General features: G+C 43.2%; 1 protein-coding gene across 4 annotated transcripts in view; it reads left to right on the top strand.

Moving 5' to 3' along the window:
• usp43a (ubiquitin specific peptidase 43a) overlaps positions 1-19,625 on the top strand; it is a 379,969-nt gene that overhangs the window by 138,459 nt on the left and 221,885 nt on the right. For all 4 annotated transcript variants that reach the window (XM_069929601.1, XM_069929603.1, XM_069929602.1 and 1 more), the window contains exon 4: positions 7,445-7,537. In XM_069929601.1, coding sequence (XP_069785702.1) covers positions 7,445-7,537 — 93 coding nt within the window. The remainder of the gene's footprint in view (positions 1-7,444; positions 7,538-19,625) is intronic.

The following is a 19,625-nucleotide window of genomic DNA, read 5'->3' as shown; positions in this document are numbered from 1 at the left end:
ACCAGATTTACAACATCAGCAAAACTGCTCAGGCGGGACAATTTTATGACGGGTGTGTGGTGTAACTGGAGAGAGCCAAAAAGAAACAACAAAGGTTCAAATTTAAACTTGATATCAGCAGCGGATGAATCATTTGGCTGAGTAGACTTAAGCCTAGGGGCCTGAAAGGGAGGGGGCCCTGAGAAGAAGAAAAATAGAGTGGGGACCTCGGGCTCTACATATCTTTTGATTCCAAAAGTTCAATCCCCCCCCCCCCGGCATTTATTGACCTCTGGCATTTTTTTTGACTCCTTGGTTAGTCACATCGACCCTCAGGGGTCATTATCATCCACTTTGGAGACCCCTAATTATTCAACAAAAGGTGGGGCGGGGTGGGCAATGTCAGGGGATGCTTTACTAAATCCCAGCCCACAGGTCTGGGTGGTAGTTAATCCACCACTGCTTGATATGAAAGAGTTACAATAATCTCAGAAAATATGGATCAAAGGAATTTAGTTTTGGGGGATTCTACCAATCCACACTACTTGTGATATGAACAGTGATATTGCTTCATGACTGCTGTTAAGATTCAGCATACAGCGTTTCCCAATTTAAAAACTCCACACATGCCTTGTACAATAAAAACTTATTTCTGAAATGTGACTGCATGTTTCAAAAAAAAATCCCATCGGAGTTTAGTTCAATTCCTGTTGCTCCATTGATTTGTCTATCGCATTTTGATTAAATGGTCCTCTGAGATCAAGGTGGCCAGTATCAATGCTATTCTTCTGAGAGCTAAAGATATTAGTGTTTGTACAGAGGGGTAATAATGAGAGAGCCCAAGCTTTTCAGGAGAAACTATTTTCCAGAATGTTTTTAGAGTAGATGGATTAATGGGTGATGTACTCAAGTCAGAAGGACATTGTGCTTTGAATACTGATTGGATACCTTGGTGCAAGATATCCAATTAGGGGAATACAGTGGAAATGACGGTGCTGCCACTGTTGCGGACCCACGGGGAGCGGAGATACAGTGCTCCCGTGGGTCCAACGGCACAGGCTTTGAATGGCCATTGAAGGAGCCAATAGTAGTTTTATTTAAAATCCCGTGACGGTGGGTTCTATGCCCAAGATGGTGGTGCCTATGATCGGCAGCATCCACGAGGGGTTGCAAACTCCAGGGGAGTGGAGGACTGGCACAGGGCACCAGAAAACTGAGAGACTAACTGCTGTCTGAGAAGGAGAAGCAGAGAAGGAGATGACCCATGGGGCGATGACCATAGCGAAGGACACCAGTGAGGAGGCTCTCTAGTTGAAAGATCAACGCATGCAGCAGTATATCTGGCATATGTCGACACCCATTTTTTGAGGGTTTTATGACTCGACATACACCGAAATATACAGTATGTAAACTTGTGGCTTTGACCCCATCCCTAACATTTTCTTAAAAATTACTTTGAGTTCAACGTCTCCAATGCCATCATTCTCATGCAAAATATTTTGAAACAAAATTAATGGGCAAAAATTAAAATGCTAGGAACCAGTACAACATCAGTAAACAATTCAGCCGGTATTCTTTCTTTCCGTGGATGCAATGTGACCCACTGAGTTACTCCAGCATTTTGTGTGTTGCTCCAGTGAAACTTCAGTGATGGTGATTGGGACATTTGCTTCCATCCAACCAAGGCATTAAACTTTAATGAACACTGCAGTGTTGTGAGGGGAAGTATTATGTGACAAATTTGGAGTCAATAATTTAGATTGCAATTTACCTTAATTATTCCATTTTGAGATAATTAACAGTGATGCTTTCATTGAACAGTTTTTCTGATTTAATTTGTCACAATTTTTTTTTTGCCGAGTAATCTGGAAATAGATTTTGAGTAGAAGTTTTAATTATGTTTTATAGTGGTAATTACAGAAACACAGATCTAAACAGCTGCTGTAAAAAAATTGCTTGCTGCAATGTAGTCTTCTGTCGTTATCAATTTTCTTATGAATTTCTGTTCAAATCCTTTTCCACAGGTGTAATTTACCATAATGGAACCAGTTTCGATCCATGCAATTTGAGTGATTTGGATTTAGGAGGAAAACTTAAATTTCAGGCCCATATTAATGTATTTTCAATTGAAAATCCCAGTTGTTTTACAAATAAAGTATCCAGTTTTGTATTTGATTCCCATCTCAGTGACTGCGTTCTTGATGTCCGTTGACCTATTCAATGCTATTGTGTAATGTAGACTTTACTCATTTACTATCCATCTCTTCCAGCTGACTTGCAGTTCTTGAAGCCAAGTTGCATTTAAACGTGCAAGAGATTTGATTCCAGATTCATATTTAATAACAGAGTACATACATGACATCACATTCAACCCTGAGATTTTTTTTTCCTGCGGGTGAGGCAGAATTACCACTTATTGGTAGAGCAAAAAAAACTGCACTCAACATACATGTGTAAAGAAATAAAGAAATGTAAAGGAACAGGGCAAGAGCCCTTAAATTCAGATTAGATTTATTGTCAGAGTACAAACAGGACATCGCATTCAACCCTGAGGTTCCTTTGTCTTGCGGGTGCGGTAGAATTACTGGCTAATTGGTAGTGCAAAAAATAAACTGTACGCAACGTAAACATGTAAACAAATGAAAGAACTGTAAACTGATCATGAATGTAAACTAACTGTGCAATCAGAGAGAACAAAAGAAAATCAATAAAGTGCATAAGTAAGTGTCCTTAAATGACTCCCTGATTGAGTTTGTCGTTGTGGAGTCTGATGGTGGAGGGGGTAGCAGCTGGTGGTGCGAGTCTAGTGGCATCTACACCCTATTCCTGATGGCAGTAGTGAGAACTGAATGTGTACTGGTTGGTGTGGGCCTTGATGATTGCTGTTGCCGTCCGACAGCAGCGTTCCCTGTCAATATACTCAATAGTTGGGGGTGGGGATGGGAGGGGGGGGGGGGGGGAAAGGAGGTTTGCCTGAGATGTCCTGGGCTGTGTCCATTACTTTTGGAAGGCTTTACACTTGGGTATTGGTGTCCTCATACCAGACCATGATGCAACAAGTCAGCACACTTTCCGAGGTCATATCAATTCTCTGCAAACTCCTGAGGAAGTAGAGGTGCTGATGTGCTTTCTTCAGAATACCATTGGTGTGTTGGATCCAGGAAAGATCTTATAAGATGGTGTCTCCCAAGAACTTAAATTTTCTCACCCTCTCCACCTCTGATTCCCAGTCAGCCATCAGCTCCTTAGTGACATTGAGTGCAAGGTTGCTATTGGTGCACCATTCAGCCAAGTTTTCAATCTCCTTTCTGTATGCTAATTCATCCCCTTCCTTTATATAACCCAAATTTCTAGATGGTGTTATTGTTGTACCAAGCTACATAGTTGTAAGTGTAAAGCGGAGGATAAATTCTTACCAATCTTCACAGATTATGGTCTGGAGGTGAGGAAATCCATAATTCAATTACACAATGGAGTGTTAACTCCCAGGTGTTGGAGTTTGCTGAACAGTTTTGAGGTGATGAAGGTTTTAAATGTTGAACTAAAATCAATACATCCTGTTGAATGCATCTTTTGTGTAGACCCAATGAGATGGTGTCCGCCATAGACCTGTTCCGATGATAGGTGAACTGGAATGGATCTATGTCATTGCTCAGACAGGAGCTGGTATGCTTTCAAAACATTTCATCACTGTTGATATAAGTGCTACTGGTTGATAGTCGCCCAATGAGTCCCTGATGTTGTTGAGGAGTCTATTGGTGGAGGGGTAGCAGCTGTTCCTGAACCTGGTGGTGCAAGTCTTTCCTGATGGCAGCAGTGAGAACAGAGCGTGTGCTGGGTGTGTGGCTCCTTGATGATTGCTGCTGCTCTCCAACGGCAGCGTTCCCAGTAGATGTTTTCGAGGGTGAGTAGAGTTTTGCCTATGATGTCCTGTGCTCTGTTCACTACCTTTTTATTTTTTGGAGGGCTTTATGCTCAGGGGTATTCCCAGAATCACAGTGCGGCTTTCGCGCAAACAGAGGAACTACTGACATGGTATTTGCCCTCAGACAACTCCAAGAAAAGTGCAGAGAACAAAACAAAGGACTCTACATCACCTTTGTTGACCTCACCAAAGCCTTCGACACCGTGAGCAAGAAAGGGCTTTGGCAAATACTAGAGCGCATCGGATGCCCCCCAAAGTTCCTCAACATGGTTATCCAACTGCACGAAAACCAACAAGGTCGGGTCAGATACAGCAATGAGCTCTCTGAACCCTTCTCCATTAACAATGGCGGGAAGCAAGGCTGTGTTCTCGCACCAACCCTCTTTTCAATCTTCTTCAGCATGATGCTGAACCAAGCCATGAAATACCTCAACAATGAAGACGCTGTTTACATCCGGTACCGCACGGATGGCAGTCTCTTCAATCTGAGGCGCCTGCAAGCTCACACCAAGACACAAGAGAAACTTGTCCGTAAACTACTCTTTGCAGACGATGCCACTTTAGTTGCCCATTCAGAGCCAGCTCTTCAGCGCTTGACGTCCTGTTTTGCGGAAACTGCCAAAATGTTTGGCCTGGAAGTCAGCCTGAAGAAAACCGAGGTCCTCCATCAGCCAGCTCCCCACCATGACTACCAGCCCCCCCACATCTCCATCGGGCACACAAAACTCAAAATGGTCAACCAGTTTACCTATCTTGGCTGCACCATTTCATCAGATGCAAGGATCGACAACGAGATAGACAACAGACTCGCCAAGGCAAATAGCGCCTTTGGAAGACTACATAAAAGAGTCTGGAAAAACAACCAACTGAAAAACCTCACAAAGATAAGCGTATACAGAGCCGTTGTCATACCCACACTCCTGTTCGGCTCCGAATCATGGGTCCTCTACCGGCATCACCTACGGCTCCTAGAACGCTTCCACCAGCGTTGTCTCTGCTCCATCCTCAACATTCATTGGAGCGCTTTCATCCCTAACGTCGAAGTACTCGAGATGGCAGAGGTCGACAGCATCGAGTCCACGCTGCTGAAGGTCCAGCTGCGCTGGGTGGGTCACATCTCCAGAATGGAGGACCATCGCCTTCCCAAGATCGTGTTATATGGCGAGCTCTCCACTGGCCACCGTGACAGAGGTGCACCAAAGAAAAGGTACAAGGACTGCCTAAAGAAATCTCTTGGTGCCTGCCACATTGACCACCGCCAGTGGGCTGATATCGCCTCAAACCGTGCATCTTGGCGCCTCACAGTTCGGCGGGCAGCAACCTCCTTTGAAGAAGACCGCAGAGCCCACCTCACTGACAAAAGGCAAAGGAGGAAAAACCCAACACCCAACCCCAACCAACCAATTTTCCCCTGCAACCGCTGCAACCATGTCTGCCTGTCCCGCATCGGACTTGTCAGCCACAAACGAGCCTGCAGCTGACGTGGATATTTACCCCCTCCATAAATCTTCGTCTGCGAAGCCAAGCCAAAGAAAGAAGAATTGTTGACCCATAATATTCAGCATATTGACAAGACTTGTGCTGTGTGGCAGTAAAAGCAGATGTTTATATTCCATTTATATTTGCTCCCCATACCTGCAACTATTGTTCTCCACATCCTTCTTCTCATTGACCAACATTGGATCCTTGCATTAGTAAAAATTCAAGCTTATTGCACACAAGCACAGAACCAAAGTGCAAATTTACAGGTGGAGATCGGTTTCTACAGAGCAAAGGCAGAATAATTTTACTATATATTCAGGAATTGGATTCCGGAATTCATTTTGCAACATGATGATGGCAGGAAAGAAACTGTCCTTGAATTTGATTGTACTTGATCTCATACTTGTGAGTCTTCTTCCTGAGTTTTGTGGGGGTGTGGGGGGGTGGGCGGTTGGTGAAGCGAGTGTGGTCAGGGTGGGATGAATCTCTTAATATGTTGGCTGCCTTTCCAAGGCTGCAGAAGTTATGGATGGAGTCGATGAAAGGAAGGGGGGAGGTTGGTAGGTGTGATGGCTTGAGCTACATTCATCACCAGCACAAGAGAGTTGGTTGTCTGTATGTCAAAGTTTAGTTTTTGCAAACAACTTGTATGGTCCTGACAAAAAAAAACACATCAAAACTACTAGCTGGCTTTATTTTCAGTACAGACAAATCACAGTGTACATCAATCATTTAATTCTCCAAGTCTGTGCTTTATTATTGCATTTGCTATTGCAAATTTTGTTTTTTTTTAAGTAATGTTTTTATCACTTGTAATTATTTCTTGCTTTATGCTGTTTTTTCTTCTGAACACCACAGTGAAATGATGTTATGACAGTAAAGATTCTATGAATCACTTTGTGCGAAACATGACTCAACTATTTTTTGAACTATCCACTTGAAAATTGACAATAAAGAGAAGTGTGTCATTAGTGGTGACAGGCCTTATTGTGCCATTATAATCTAACAGCAGGCCTCAGTGCTGTAAGAAAATTAGCATGTTTGTAATGAGGACTAGATTTTTCAGCAGACAATGCTTTCTGAGAAGGTGAATATGTAGCATGTATTTGATTTTCTTGAGATTTCAAATACTACTCTGAGGTCTGAGGAGACACACACATGTGGTAAATGGAACCATGTCAACAAATCGACCATTAATTGCACACATCAATATACAGTCTTTAATACATCTGGAGGCCCTTCAGGAAGACCAATCAATAAATGAGACAGCAAAACAAAATAAAGATATTTGCCGTGCTGCTGGAGAAACACATCTTGATTTTATAGACATTTGCACCTAATCGACATGGATTTATATCTTAAAGATTCCTGTAAAACCTTTTAAAAGTAAAATCTAAATTAGGATTTATAAGTGGGAATTTTGTATGCCAAAACCTTCATTTGTAAGGGAATAGACTGCATTAGGTAACCATCATCTCGAGTTGTGTTGGAAACCCCCTTGAAATAGAATTGTACCAGAGACTATTTGGCCCATCCTGTCTGTGTTAGGTCTTTGATACAACCAGCAAAATTCTTCCCTGTCATTTGCTCTTTCTCCACAGTCATCTTGTAAAAGATACTTGAAGCCAGATGATGCTTGATGATGTTTGGTCAGGTCTGACGATGCATTGCTAGGCTGCTTGTGGCTGGATGTCCTTAATCTTTACTTCAACCACCATGTCTGCAGACCTTAATGTTTTACTCAAGTCTGGGGAGTTCATTACCCAAGATAGAAATGCGCCAGTAAACTTAATGAGACAGTTCTAGTGAGAGAGGGGCCAAAGATACGTCACTCTTTTTATCCATAGCATTTACCCACATTTTGCTTTAGTGGTATTTGGATAGAATCCAACCACTTTATTTTTGTTTATCAACAGATTACCAAGATAAATGCTGTGTTGGTTAATTCATGTGATTGTTAAGCATGTATAAATCCAAAGAGTGTAATTATGGTAAAGAATTGTTCGAAGAACATCTAGTTTTTATTAACTGTGAACTTTTGTTTTTTTTCTCCATTAGGTCATCTTTAACTTGTCCTCACTGCCTTAAACAAAGCAACACATTTGACCCATTTTTGTGTATCTCCTTGCCCATCCCCCTGCGGCAGACCAGGTATGTTTTTTGATGCCATTTTTTACATAATTTTGTTTTAATTTTTATATTTGGTAATAGCCCCTTGTGTTTCCCTACTGATTATTATTCCATGTTGATAGATGCTTCTTTATTTTGAAGAGAAATGTAACATTCATTGTTATTAAAATCATTCTAATATAATGAGATTACTGACACTGTTTGCTATCTTGTTCATCTAAAAGGTGAATTTCAAAGTTGATGCGCTATCAATAACCCCAAAGATTAGAAGATACCTGACTAATCAACTTTTATTACCATAAACAGAAAGCACATCTCATGTTGCTGACATTAGATCCAAGCTTATTCGGGGGGAGGGATTATGACATTGCCACCTTTATTAGGGGAATCAAGGAGGAGGAGCCACAGGTACAATCAGCGAGGGGCTCGCCAGCCACGCACATACAGTGGTTCCACCACAAAGGTGGAGATCAATTGAATGTTAAATCTTGCTAATTTTGTATCTATTGTATGTTTAATATTTAGAAACAGGATCCTGGACTTCTAATAGATAAAAAAAATGAGCATACTTGATGAGTTTTACCAGCTATCCATTGGAATGAGTGCAAACAACTGAACCAAGCAGGCATAGGAATGCAGGGGCAGCATGGTTGGTGTAGGGGTTAGCGTGATGCCTTTACAGCCCCAACGATCGGGACTAGGGTTCGAATCCCATGCTGACTGTAAGAAGTTTTTTTTTTCTCCGTGTCTAAGTGGGTTTTCCCCGGGGGGCCCCCGGTTCCTCCCACTGTTGAAAACTTATCGGGAGTTGTAGGTCAATTGGATGTAAATTGGGCGGCACGGACATGTGGGCCAAAATGGCCTGTTGCAGTGCTGTAGGTCTAAATATACATTTAAAAAATTTTAAATGCACTAGCCTTTGAATGGAAACTAGAAACTAACCTCTCCTGGCAGAGTTAATTGGCATACATTTAGAATACAATATTCTTCAATAAATGCAGTAATTAATATTTGCTTTGCTCTGTCTCAACATACTACTGCAATGCAGATCTTGTTGTTGGTCTCGAGGGTATTTGTGCTCTTTCCTTCGTATGATAGTTACCTATTTGCTGAACGTGATTACTTGAATAAAACACAGGTTCAATCAATTTTGCCCCTTTTATTTTGGATCATTAGTGCAAGGTTAAAAAGAACCTGCTGCCAGACAACGTAAGACTAATTAAGGAAAGTAAGACATTCTTGCTGAGAAATTCATCTCCAATAAGAAGTACGAAACTCACTGGGATGGAAATTGTATTAATGCCTTTTAGTGGAATTAAAACAGCATTGTTGGTCCTGCTTGCATTGTTTAGTGAAAGATTGAGAACTTCATTTCTGAGGTCCACTAAACTGCATTATCAGGTTTCCTATCGTAATGCTACACTGACATTGTCTCTCAGTGCAGTGTTCCATCTTGATGTGTTCTGTTCTAGCAGTTGACAGAACTGTAGGTACAAGCTCTGAACCTGAGTCTTTAAGGAGAATGCTCTAATGCAGGGGTGTCAAACTCAAATTCACGGAGGGTCAAAATTAAAAACTTGGACTAAGTCGAGGGCCGAACTAAATATTTATTGAAAATTTTCAACAACATCTGCATGTTTTCTCTTCTTTCAACATATGTAATGTTAAACTTTTTCTTATTAAAATAAATGTTTAATAATAGTTTTGGATAAACTCTCTCCAGAAGAATTAACAAATGAGAAATAAAATACTCAATAAATAATATTTCTCTATAGAGGATTTGTCAAATGTTGCTAGTGTGCTGTCGAATAGTAAAGTCTGAGGGCTATTGAGAATGTGGGAGAATAACATGATTCCTGAAACAATCAAATGGGTGACTGATTGTGGGCATGAACACTAGCAGGGTTATTTGCCATGCCCTTTTTCCATTGGTACAGATATCCTTTGATTTACACACTTTTCAAGTTTTATGCCTAATGAGCTTGTATCCAGGTGCAGGACCATTTTTAACCAGGAATATATTTATCACTGTGACATGAAACTATTGGAAGATCGTTTTATCCTGAGATTAAAGTTCATAATCCTTACTCAGGCCTGTGTGCGGGAGGGCGGGGTTTGCGGGCGATCGGGTTGGACAACGACAGTGCAGGGGCATCGGCTCTCGATGCAGGGCGGCTTCTCGGCGGATCAGCGGCCCCGTCACCGTGAGTCGCGGATCGGCCTGAGGCAGGGAGTGGGAGTGGGCAACGGTTCTGGTGAGGTCAGGCCCGAGGCCTCCGGTTCCGGGCGCTGGGAAGCGGCCTTGGCTTCCCCTGACACCGGCCAGGCCCCAAAACCAGAGTCCACGGTGAGACCCTGCAACGTAAACAGAGGAGGTGGGGGCGATTAGCAGGCTGACGCCAATGCATTCTGGGATTTGTTGTATTACTGTGCATGCGCTATACTGGCGTGGCGGCCAGCGGGCCACCTCTAATACATTTTTAAAATGATCTTGCGGGCCAAATATAATTATATCAGAGTTTGACATGTGTGCCCTATGCCATCGGAACTCTGTAATTAGTAAGGGATTGCTTAAGGTGGGATGTGAGTGGGAAGGAAAGGGTGAGAATCACTGCTCTAGACCCAATTGTTACTGAAATATTTTGCTTGAGAAAAATTGTCATTGACCCATTTCCTTTAGCATTCTGAAACCGTGCACATGACGAGTCAATGAGGGATGATTAAAGCAGTGGTCTTCAAACTTTTTCTTCCCACCCACAGACCACCTTAAGCAATCCCTTACTAATAACAGAGCACCAATGGCACAGGGACGCGAGTGGAAAGAAAAAGGTTGAGAACTGTTGTATTGTGGTAACTCCACATCTGATTAGGTTAATTGTTAGGCAAGTGGTCAGAGAAGGACCCCCCCCCCCCCACCCCAAGAAAGGCTTAAATCACAGGAACAAAATAAGCTTCCGTCTCACTGCTCCCAATCTTACACACAGTCCTGATGTGGAATGTGGGGTTGCAGCTCCACGTTCACCCGAGTTCAGGTGCTGCCTGTGTGGAGTTTGTATGCTCTCCCCTTGTCTTGGACCAACAGGTCGGTCGCCTGACGAAGGCACCCGAACCCCCTGTTGAAACGCTGGCGTCCGGGGCGGTGGAGGAATTGGCTGAGAAGAGCGCGTTGCTCCCATCCCCCTCCCATGGTTGGAGAGGGATTAAACTGTGATCTCACGGCGCCGGGCTCGTCTCCAACAAAAGGAGCGGGAGGCAGGGTCCGCCGCGCAAGGAGCGAGGGGGAAGGCATCGCCAACGAGACGTTCGGTCCGGCGTCGCCGCTGAAGCGCAGACCCAGCGAGGATGGTCCCCAACTCCAGCCGCGTCTGTGTGTCCGGGGGCCGGGCGGGCCCTGGGATTCAGAACTCTGAGATCCCTCCACACCTCCGGCGTCTTCATTTTCACCTTCAGTGTGCATGCGCTATACTGGCGCGGCGGCCAGCGGGCCAACTCTAATATATATTTAATATGATCTTGCGGGCCAAATATAATTATATCGGGCCAGAGTTTGACATGTGTGCTCTAATGCAAGCAACATTCTTCTCGTCATTAGTAATCAATGTAATTCAATAAATGGGTGCTGGAGTGAGAGAGGAGGGTGGGAGAGTGCATCCAGGGCTCTGAGAGAAGTTGACAGGTGAGTGAAGACTTGTTCACAAGGGCCACAGGCACCTTTCAAGTGTAGAGTAAGGTGCTACTGAAACAACGTTGTTGCTAAGATCATAAATCTCACTGGCTCTCCACTCTGTCCTGGATCACCTAGGGATCAGCAACATGTGCATCAGGCTGCTTTTCCTCGACTCTGGCTCAGCTTTCAACACCATATGTCTTCAGTTCCTGTCAGTAAGCTTCATGACCTGGGCCTCTGTTACCTGCTGGGATCCTTGACATCCTCATCAGAAGACCAGAGTCAGTATGAATTGAAAATAGTGTCTCCTCACTGATCATCAAAACAGGCGCACCTCAAGGATGCGTGCTTAGCCCATTGATCTACTCTTTCTAGACCCATGACTGTAAGGTTAGGCACAATTCAAATACCATCCACAAATTTGACGATGACACAATGGCCAAAGGCAGAATCAGAGACGGCAACGATGAAATGTTCAGGAGTGAGATAGATCAGCTGGTTATGGAACTTCAGGAGGGGGAAATCAGGGGAAAAAACAAACCAGTCCTCATTGAGGGGTCAGCAGGGGAAAGGGTTAAGGACTTCAGTTCCTGGGTGGCAACATCTCTGAAGATGTATTCTGGGGCCTCCATGTCGATGCAATCACGAAGGCGGCTCGCCAGCAGCTATACTTTGAGAGGACTTTGAGGAGGTTTGGCATATCACCAAAGATTCTTGCAAATTCCTACAGGTGTACTGTGGAGAGCATTCTGACTGGTTGCATTGCTTTCTGGTATGGAGGGAGGTGCTGATGCACAGGGTGGAAAAGACTACAGAGAGTTGTGAACCTGGCTCGCACCATCATGGGCATCAGTCTTCGTTAAAGTCATCCACAAGAGGCGGTGTCTTAAGAAAGCAGCCTCTATCTTCAAGGACCCTCACTGCCCAGGCCATGCCCTCTTCTTGCTGCTACCATCAGGAAGGAGGTACTGGAGCCCGAAGATGAACACCCGATATACAAAAACAGCTTCTTTGCCTCTGCCATCTGATTTCTGAATCGATGATGAACCAGACAGTACCTCACTTTTCTTTTGCACTAATTTTCTAGCAATTTTGCTTCTGTAATGCTGCATTTAAACAATGAATTGTGTGATATGTTCATGATAATAAATTCTGATTCTCATTCAGTCTCTCAATATTTACACTTTTGGGAAATATTCAAAGCAAGCAATGCTGTCAGCTACTGTGGACTGAAGACAAAATAGATGTCCTTGTTTTGATTATGGAATTTGGGGGACTCCCCTGACATGGCAGTGAGCAGCAAACCTTGAGACAGCATCCTTGAATTATCCCAGGGCTGGGAAACTGACCTTTATGTTCACTTGCAAAACATTTCAACCATGAGGCTGCATCTGGGCTGCAGGAGTCACAGATCTCTGCGAGGAAAGGGAAATCTTGCAGTAGTTAATGACTGTCATTTTGCACATCTGTGAAACTCACATTGGACTGAAGACAAATGGTGCTGTAATTTGGTGGAGAGGGGCAGATTGGTGCTGAAATATTGTGTTGAAGTGGAAGTAAATCTTGCAGAAGTAGCAGATGTTGAAATCCACGATGGTTACTGTTAAATGTGCTATTCTATTGTCCAAACCTTCTGACAGTTCAGGTGACTTGTTAAGTCAGAATGAGAGCTGGGGTGGGTCCGCATTGTGGGCAGCATGAAGATTGTTCACATGCTCATTGCTGTGTTAAAGCTCAGAGATGTGTGCAGAATTGTTCTACTCCAATGTCAACATGATAAGCTGTCACTGGGATTTTGTACTGAACAGGAAATGTACAAGCACTCTGGACCTTTGCATCCAGCCACAAGCCAACCCATTCTGGTGCTCTTAACAGCAAGCCAAACTCAGGTCCCGCACCTGCTCACACTCTGGGCTCGAGCTCTATCCTGATTCAATGGGTGAGCCAGATACCAAATCGTCAGAATGGCTGAACAATTGAATACTTGATTACTGGAATTTGACATATCTTTTTCACCTTTGGTCAAATAAATATTTAGATTTCTCTATGTTAGTATTTGCATGCTGTGCTTAACTTTTGAAATTTGGATTCATTGGCTTCAATAGAACTTTGGATCTGGAGTGGATTATTTTCATTGAAACTAATTTCACATCAGGTGCACCCACACAAGAGGTTCCTACACAACCTAATAAGAATTGCATGCAACACGAGTTTTTTTGAAATTAGAATTCATATTTGAGTGCCTTAAATTCTCATCCATTTGAGGGATCTCTACTGAAAATTAGTGAAGTTGAGAAAAGTTGTATTTATTGAATAATTGACGTCAGGTTTATTATCATCTGAGTGACTATGTCCCTGCCCATGTGTAGCGACATGGAGATTCTAATTCAAAAGGGGAATACATGCAAGTTCATCTCTATGATGTATCTCCTATTCCAAAATGAGGGCCTGAAGCCAGGCTTACACAAATCAAGGGAAAGGTGGGAGACTGACTTGGGCTCAACAATCCACGGGCAGTGCTGGTCAAATTGGTGTTTGGACTGCATGACAGCTGTTATTAATGCCAGGTACAGATTGGTGCACTTCAATTTCCTGCATCAATTGTACCTCACACCACAAAAATTACTTAAAGCTAAACCAGAAAGTTCAGAAATGTGCTTCAGATGTGGTGTGGAGATTGGAACATTTATCCACTCAACCTGGTGGCTGTCTTCAAAGGGGAGATCCTTCAGGAAGGACTTGGGGGACATTCTGAAGAAAATTATAAAGGTGGATTTTCCACAGGATCTGGAATTGTACCTTCTGGGAAACATGATGGATGCGAGTTTTAAACTGTCCAGATACTAAATTCAGTTTGTGAAGGTCACCTTGGTGGTAGCCAGGAAATGTGTACGGTCATGTGGAAGTCTGACTCCAAATTAAATATTACACGATGGAATATGGAGATACAGAGTTGTATTTCCCTGGAGAAAATCACGTACAATTTAAGGAGGAAATATGACTCATTTGTTATGGTATGATAACCTTATATGCACACGTAGGTACGCAGATATGGTTACACCCCTTCTAAATAGAAGGGGTGAACGATTAAGATAAATGAAGTAGGTCGTGGTGCCAATGACGTGCTCTAATTTCATATCTTTTTCATTTTACTTTGTTACTCTGGGTTTATATTTGGTTCCTTTAAGGGTTGGTGACTCTAGATTTTTGGATCACCCAGAGTGTGAGTCTTGGAAAATCAAAACTAAAATATTCAGGTACAACCTGATGAAACAGCGTTCTCCGGTCCTCAGTCCAAAAAGTGCAGGCACACAACTAGACATAGCACACATATAGACAAACAATAGATATGCTGGACAAATATTTCATCTATACAAAATAAATCAATATTGTTTTGTATAAATGAGGGTCTCGGAGGGGTTGTGTGAGCCGTTCCTTTGGTCGTTCAGCGTTCTCACTGCCCGTGGGAAGAAGCTGTTCCTCAGCCTGGCGGTGCTGGCTCTGATACTCCTGTCTCTTTTCCCCAGTTGGAGCAGGTGAAAAATGCTGTGTGCAGGGTGGAAGGATGATAAAGCACACCCTACATAACTCCCAACAGCTTCTCTATGCAACAAGTCTAGTTGCAGTCTCTTTGCCACCAGAAGTCATGGGAAGTAAATAGAAACAGTACAGCAGCATTAAAGAAAGTAAGAGAAAACTTGACAAGGAGGGAACATACAGTATCTGTTTAAGGGAAACACCCTTCACCCCAGACTATATCAACTTCGGTGGAGGCCCTGCCATGAAGAGCTCCAAACTACTATAAGGTTTACAGAGACAGTAGCCTAACTGTACTCAGCAAAGCTGTGATAAGCAACAATGAATCCCAGTGCATTAGAACAGGCAGGCAGATGAAAGCAATCGCAGTTTGATGCCTCAGTCATCATCATTTCATTCAGGCTTCCTGGCTGACTTGCTGGAGGGTTGAAACGATAATGTAAATCAACAAGAATAGAGCTTCAACTTGAGCTTGCTGAACTCCTTTGAGTTCAGGGTCCAGATATCATGTACTTGAATTAATTAGGCCTGTCCATTGAAAGAGATGTAAGGTTTAGCACAGAGGTTCTCAACCTTTTTCTTTCCACTCACGTACTGCTTTAAGCAATCCCTGTGCCATCGGTGCTCTGTGATTAGTGAGGGATTGCATAAGGTGGGATGTGAGTGCGAAGGGAAGGTTGAGAATCATTGCAGTAGACCGAGTTGTCACTGCAATATTTTGCTTGAGAAAAATTGTCATTGGCCCATTTCCTTTGGCGTTACGAAACTGTGCGCGTAACGAGTCAATTAGGGACAATTAAAACAGGGGTTTTCAAACTTTTTCTTTCCACCTGCATACCACCTTACTAATCACAGAGCACTGACCGATGGCATAGGGATTACTTAAAGTGGTATGTGAGTGGAAAGAACCACTGGTTTAGCATCAAGAGACCACTGTTCATGTGGCTATAGATCTCTACTGTTGGATGTCAGTTGTCTGAAGACTTCATTTGGCATAGTGGGCTATTAATTTTGTATGGTTGCCTTTGGAAAATTTTGGGAAGGGAGTGAAGGGGTGTTTCTCACACGCACAAATATTATTTACACTGAAGATCATTGGTCGTAATTATTGGATTAGGAAATTTGTGTGGTACATTTCACGTGCCTTGATATATTAGGTAACAGTCTTACTTTAATTCTTTGCAGACTTGTACATTTTTAAAAATCCAGGTATTTGCATGTTTTCTTTTTCCTGAGGGGCGGAGTGACTGACCATATAAATTTGTCATGAGTGTCACGGACAAGTTCAAATAATTAGCAAGCATCAGAATTTATTGTCATGAACAATGTCATGAAATTCATCGTCTTACGGTAGCATCAGAGTGGAAACATATGAACCACCTGACAAATTTAAAAAAAATATGGTGCAAGAAAAAGTCAAAATAAGGTAGTGTTTGTGGTTCATTGATCATTCAGGAGTTTGATGGTGGAGGGGAAGAAGATGTCCTGTGCCTCTGAGTGCTCATCTTCAGGCTCCTGTTGCTGTTTCCCAATGGTAGCAGAGTGAAGAGGGCATGGCCTGGGTGGTGGGCCTCTTTGAGGATGGAGACTGCTTCCTGACTCGTAGAATTATTGCCTTTCATTCCAGAGGAGTGGGGTATTAGTCTTGCAACAGCCAGAGAAAATCTGATTAGATCACACCTAGAGCACTCTAAGAAGGTCTTTATTACCTTTGGCTGGGATTTGTTGACTTTACAGGGACTGCATAGAATTACTGGAATGACATCCAGATTTCATCAGCTAATTTGAAAGGAGTTATTAAAGGCACCAGGGTAATGGTCCAGGAAAGTAAATAAACATTTCAAGATACTGAGGGAAGCTGATATATTGGATATCGATAAACTATTTCTCCTCGTTTGCGAGTCAGGAAGCTGTCTATAAATTAGGTCTTTTAGCTGTAAAATTGTAAAAATAATTTGTACAAAGGTCGCCAACATTTTGGAATTACTCCAGAAATGGCATTGATTCCAATTCAATGGTGAATTTTGTCAAATTATGTGAGCTATTTGGGACAAGGCTGGGTATGGACTTTATGGAGTCGAGGGGTGATGTAGCTGGGAAATAGGCCCTTTGGCCCATTGAGTCAGTGCCATCCATGGCATATTTACACTAATCCAAGATTCTCCATTGACTCCCACCTCTGAAAATCTACCACTCACCAATAAACTATGAGAAATTTACAAGAGCCAGTGAACAGACCTTTTAATTTGCCAAGTTTCAAAATGCTTCCCCACTATTTGGTTCCAATGCAGTATGAATATAATTGGTACTTTAGCTTTGGCCTGCACCCTATCACCGACATTCCTTCTGTTCCCTCACCTTCCCCCTTCTGCAAATTTAAACACCCTTGTTGTCTTGCTTCTCCAGCTCTGTTGTACACCCTTCTGAGCACTTCCATCGGAAAACATTGCTGTTCCAGTGTGACCACAGTGAACAAAACTGTCTGGAGTCCTCGGATTCACCGATATTTAATGTATGTGGAACATAACATAAGATTTAAAGATTCAAAGTTATTTGGTTGTCATGTCATGCAACAGAAAATCTGATATTCCATGAAATTTCCTTTAGCCTACTGTAAGGCAGACAAAGGTTCGCTATCAGCAACCATCTCCCTGGACCCTTTACAGCCAGAGAAAGCCCATGGCTTTGCTTCCAGCGCTCCCGCGGCCTCCGCACCCACACAGTCTTCATCCCGAACCATCAGAAACCTGAGTGCCAGATGCACACTTCTGACATGATCAGGAATTCTACAGCGCTCTCCCGCATCCTGGTTCTGATACCTGGTACCCCTTCAGCCAGTCTCAAGCCAATCACCATCAGCCCACATCCTACATCCTAGGTGGGTGCTGGGCCTTGAGTCACCAACAGCCTGCCTCCTGTGTGTTCTTCGTCCTTTGAGCCCTTTACTGGTCCCCTACCAAGGCCACCGTCCCATGAGTCGACTCCTCTGCTTCTCCTTCTCAAACCCGGATTGTGGGGGGGGGGTGGGGGTGGGTGTTCTCCCCCCATTTCTGGTGCTCTGCCACAGGCCCTTGTCCTCTGCTTCCCCAGAGTCTGCTGCTGTCAATCATAGATGCCACCCTCTAGGGCCCAGACCCCATGGTCACGGGATTTTAAAATAAACAACCATTGGCTCTTTTAACAGGTCGCTTAAAGCCTGTACAGAGCTGATGGCAGCCGGACTGGGTGGTCGGACCCCACGGGGGAAGTGCAATCTCTCCACTGCCCATTCGCCAACAGTTCTGGCAGTCTGAATTAAAAAAAATAGAGAGATAGTGATGAGAGGTCATTTTTTTTTGTTCCATAAATTATGACTGTGGGACTTTTTCTGTTTTTTGCTTCAAATAAACCCCCCCCTCCCCCAAATGTATTGAGACGCAGTTTCATAGGGATAGCAGAAGAAATGGGTCAGCACAGACTATGTCAGCTTTGGGGAGGGAGAACTGGTCTTTCCACAGTGTCAGTGTTAGTGGAGAAGACCAATGTTCATTTGTGCCTCTAACTGACAATAATTAGTTCTAAGTGTGAAGTAATTAACTGTGGTAAAGCAATCATTGGGACAATAGGAAGAAGGGATGAACCTCGACCTTTGAAACAAATGTTCTGTGGACTTTGCTCAATGTTGCGAATTGAAGTATTAAGAGATTATAATGGTAGCGTGAGAAGACTGGAAGAATGAATTTTCTGTAAAATGCAATTAGCAAAAAGAAGAAAATTAGATCCTGCTCGAAGAAAATACAGATACGAAATGAGAAAGGCTTTTATTCTGGTGTACATAAATGAGGTCTGAAGGTTAGTGGATGGATGTTTGGGATTCTGAGATATGAACTTGCATGGCAACATGCATAAGGTTTTGAGTGTTATGAAAAATGTAATGTTGTGCAAAGTCCCAAGGTGCTTTTCAGGAATCATTCAAGGTCGCAGGGTCCTACTACCCAGCCATCATACCTGACAGCCTCATACTTGTTTAAACCACGCATAGAATGGGCGCTTTTATTCACACTGGATGCCTGTGCCTGGCAGCCTACATGGGTTTCTGGCTCTGAGGGAGCTGTGCAGGGCACCAGGTCAACACCCCCCATCCTCCTACCAAGAAGACCTTACAAGATAGTGGATGCCAGGAGTGTGTTGGAATAGAGTCCTTCAGATGACTGAAGCATGGTTACAAACAAGAAAACCGCCAATGCTTGGAAAACTAAAGCACCACACAATATGTTGGAGGAATGCGGTTGGTCATTGGAAGCCAAAAGCAGTTAAGTTCTGGCTGGCACCCTTCATCAGGACTGCATGGATAACTTGTGGAGCTGCTACAAGGGCTGGAGCAGGAAGCTGGAGAGGTGGTTATTGTGATTTTATTTTTTGATATATGTGGTCCAAAGATTCTTGGGATTAAGATAGTGAATAGAATGATTAAACTCTTGCTGTTAGTCTTGCACTATATCACCGGATTTTCTACCTCTTCTCTGGAGTGTGAGGATTTACCTCTGATCCATTTATCTACAATAACTCTACCACACTGTGATACAACTGGCCAGAACGTACTCATTAAAGTTCCTGTCGAAGGTTGACACGATAGCCTGCCCACTTCAGTCTTCTCAGGAAGTGTTACACATTCCTGACAAGTGAGGAGATGTATGTCTATGATAGGACACTTAATAAGTGGTCTCCAAGGAACCGGCTGCTCTCTACTGTACCAAGTTATAAATGTGTATTGGAAGGTGATTGCTCTTGGTACTTCTGAGGTCCACAATCATTTCTTTTGTCTTGATCATGTTTATTCTTGCACTATATCATGAGATTTTTTTACCTTTCTTCTGTAGTGTGAGAAATGCTGAACCAATTACCTTAGACTTTCCACCAATTCTA

The sequence above is a fragment of the Narcine bancroftii genome, chromosome 3, assembly GCF_036971445.1.
Source record: "Narcine bancroftii isolate sNarBan1 chromosome 3, sNarBan1.hap1, whole genome shotgun sequence".
NCBI classification, from domain to species: Eukaryota; Metazoa; Chordata; class Chondrichthyes; order Torpediniformes; family Narcinidae; genus Narcine; species Narcine bancroftii.
Note: the sequence above shows the minus strand (reverse complement) of the source record. Positions and strands in the feature narration are given on the sequence as shown.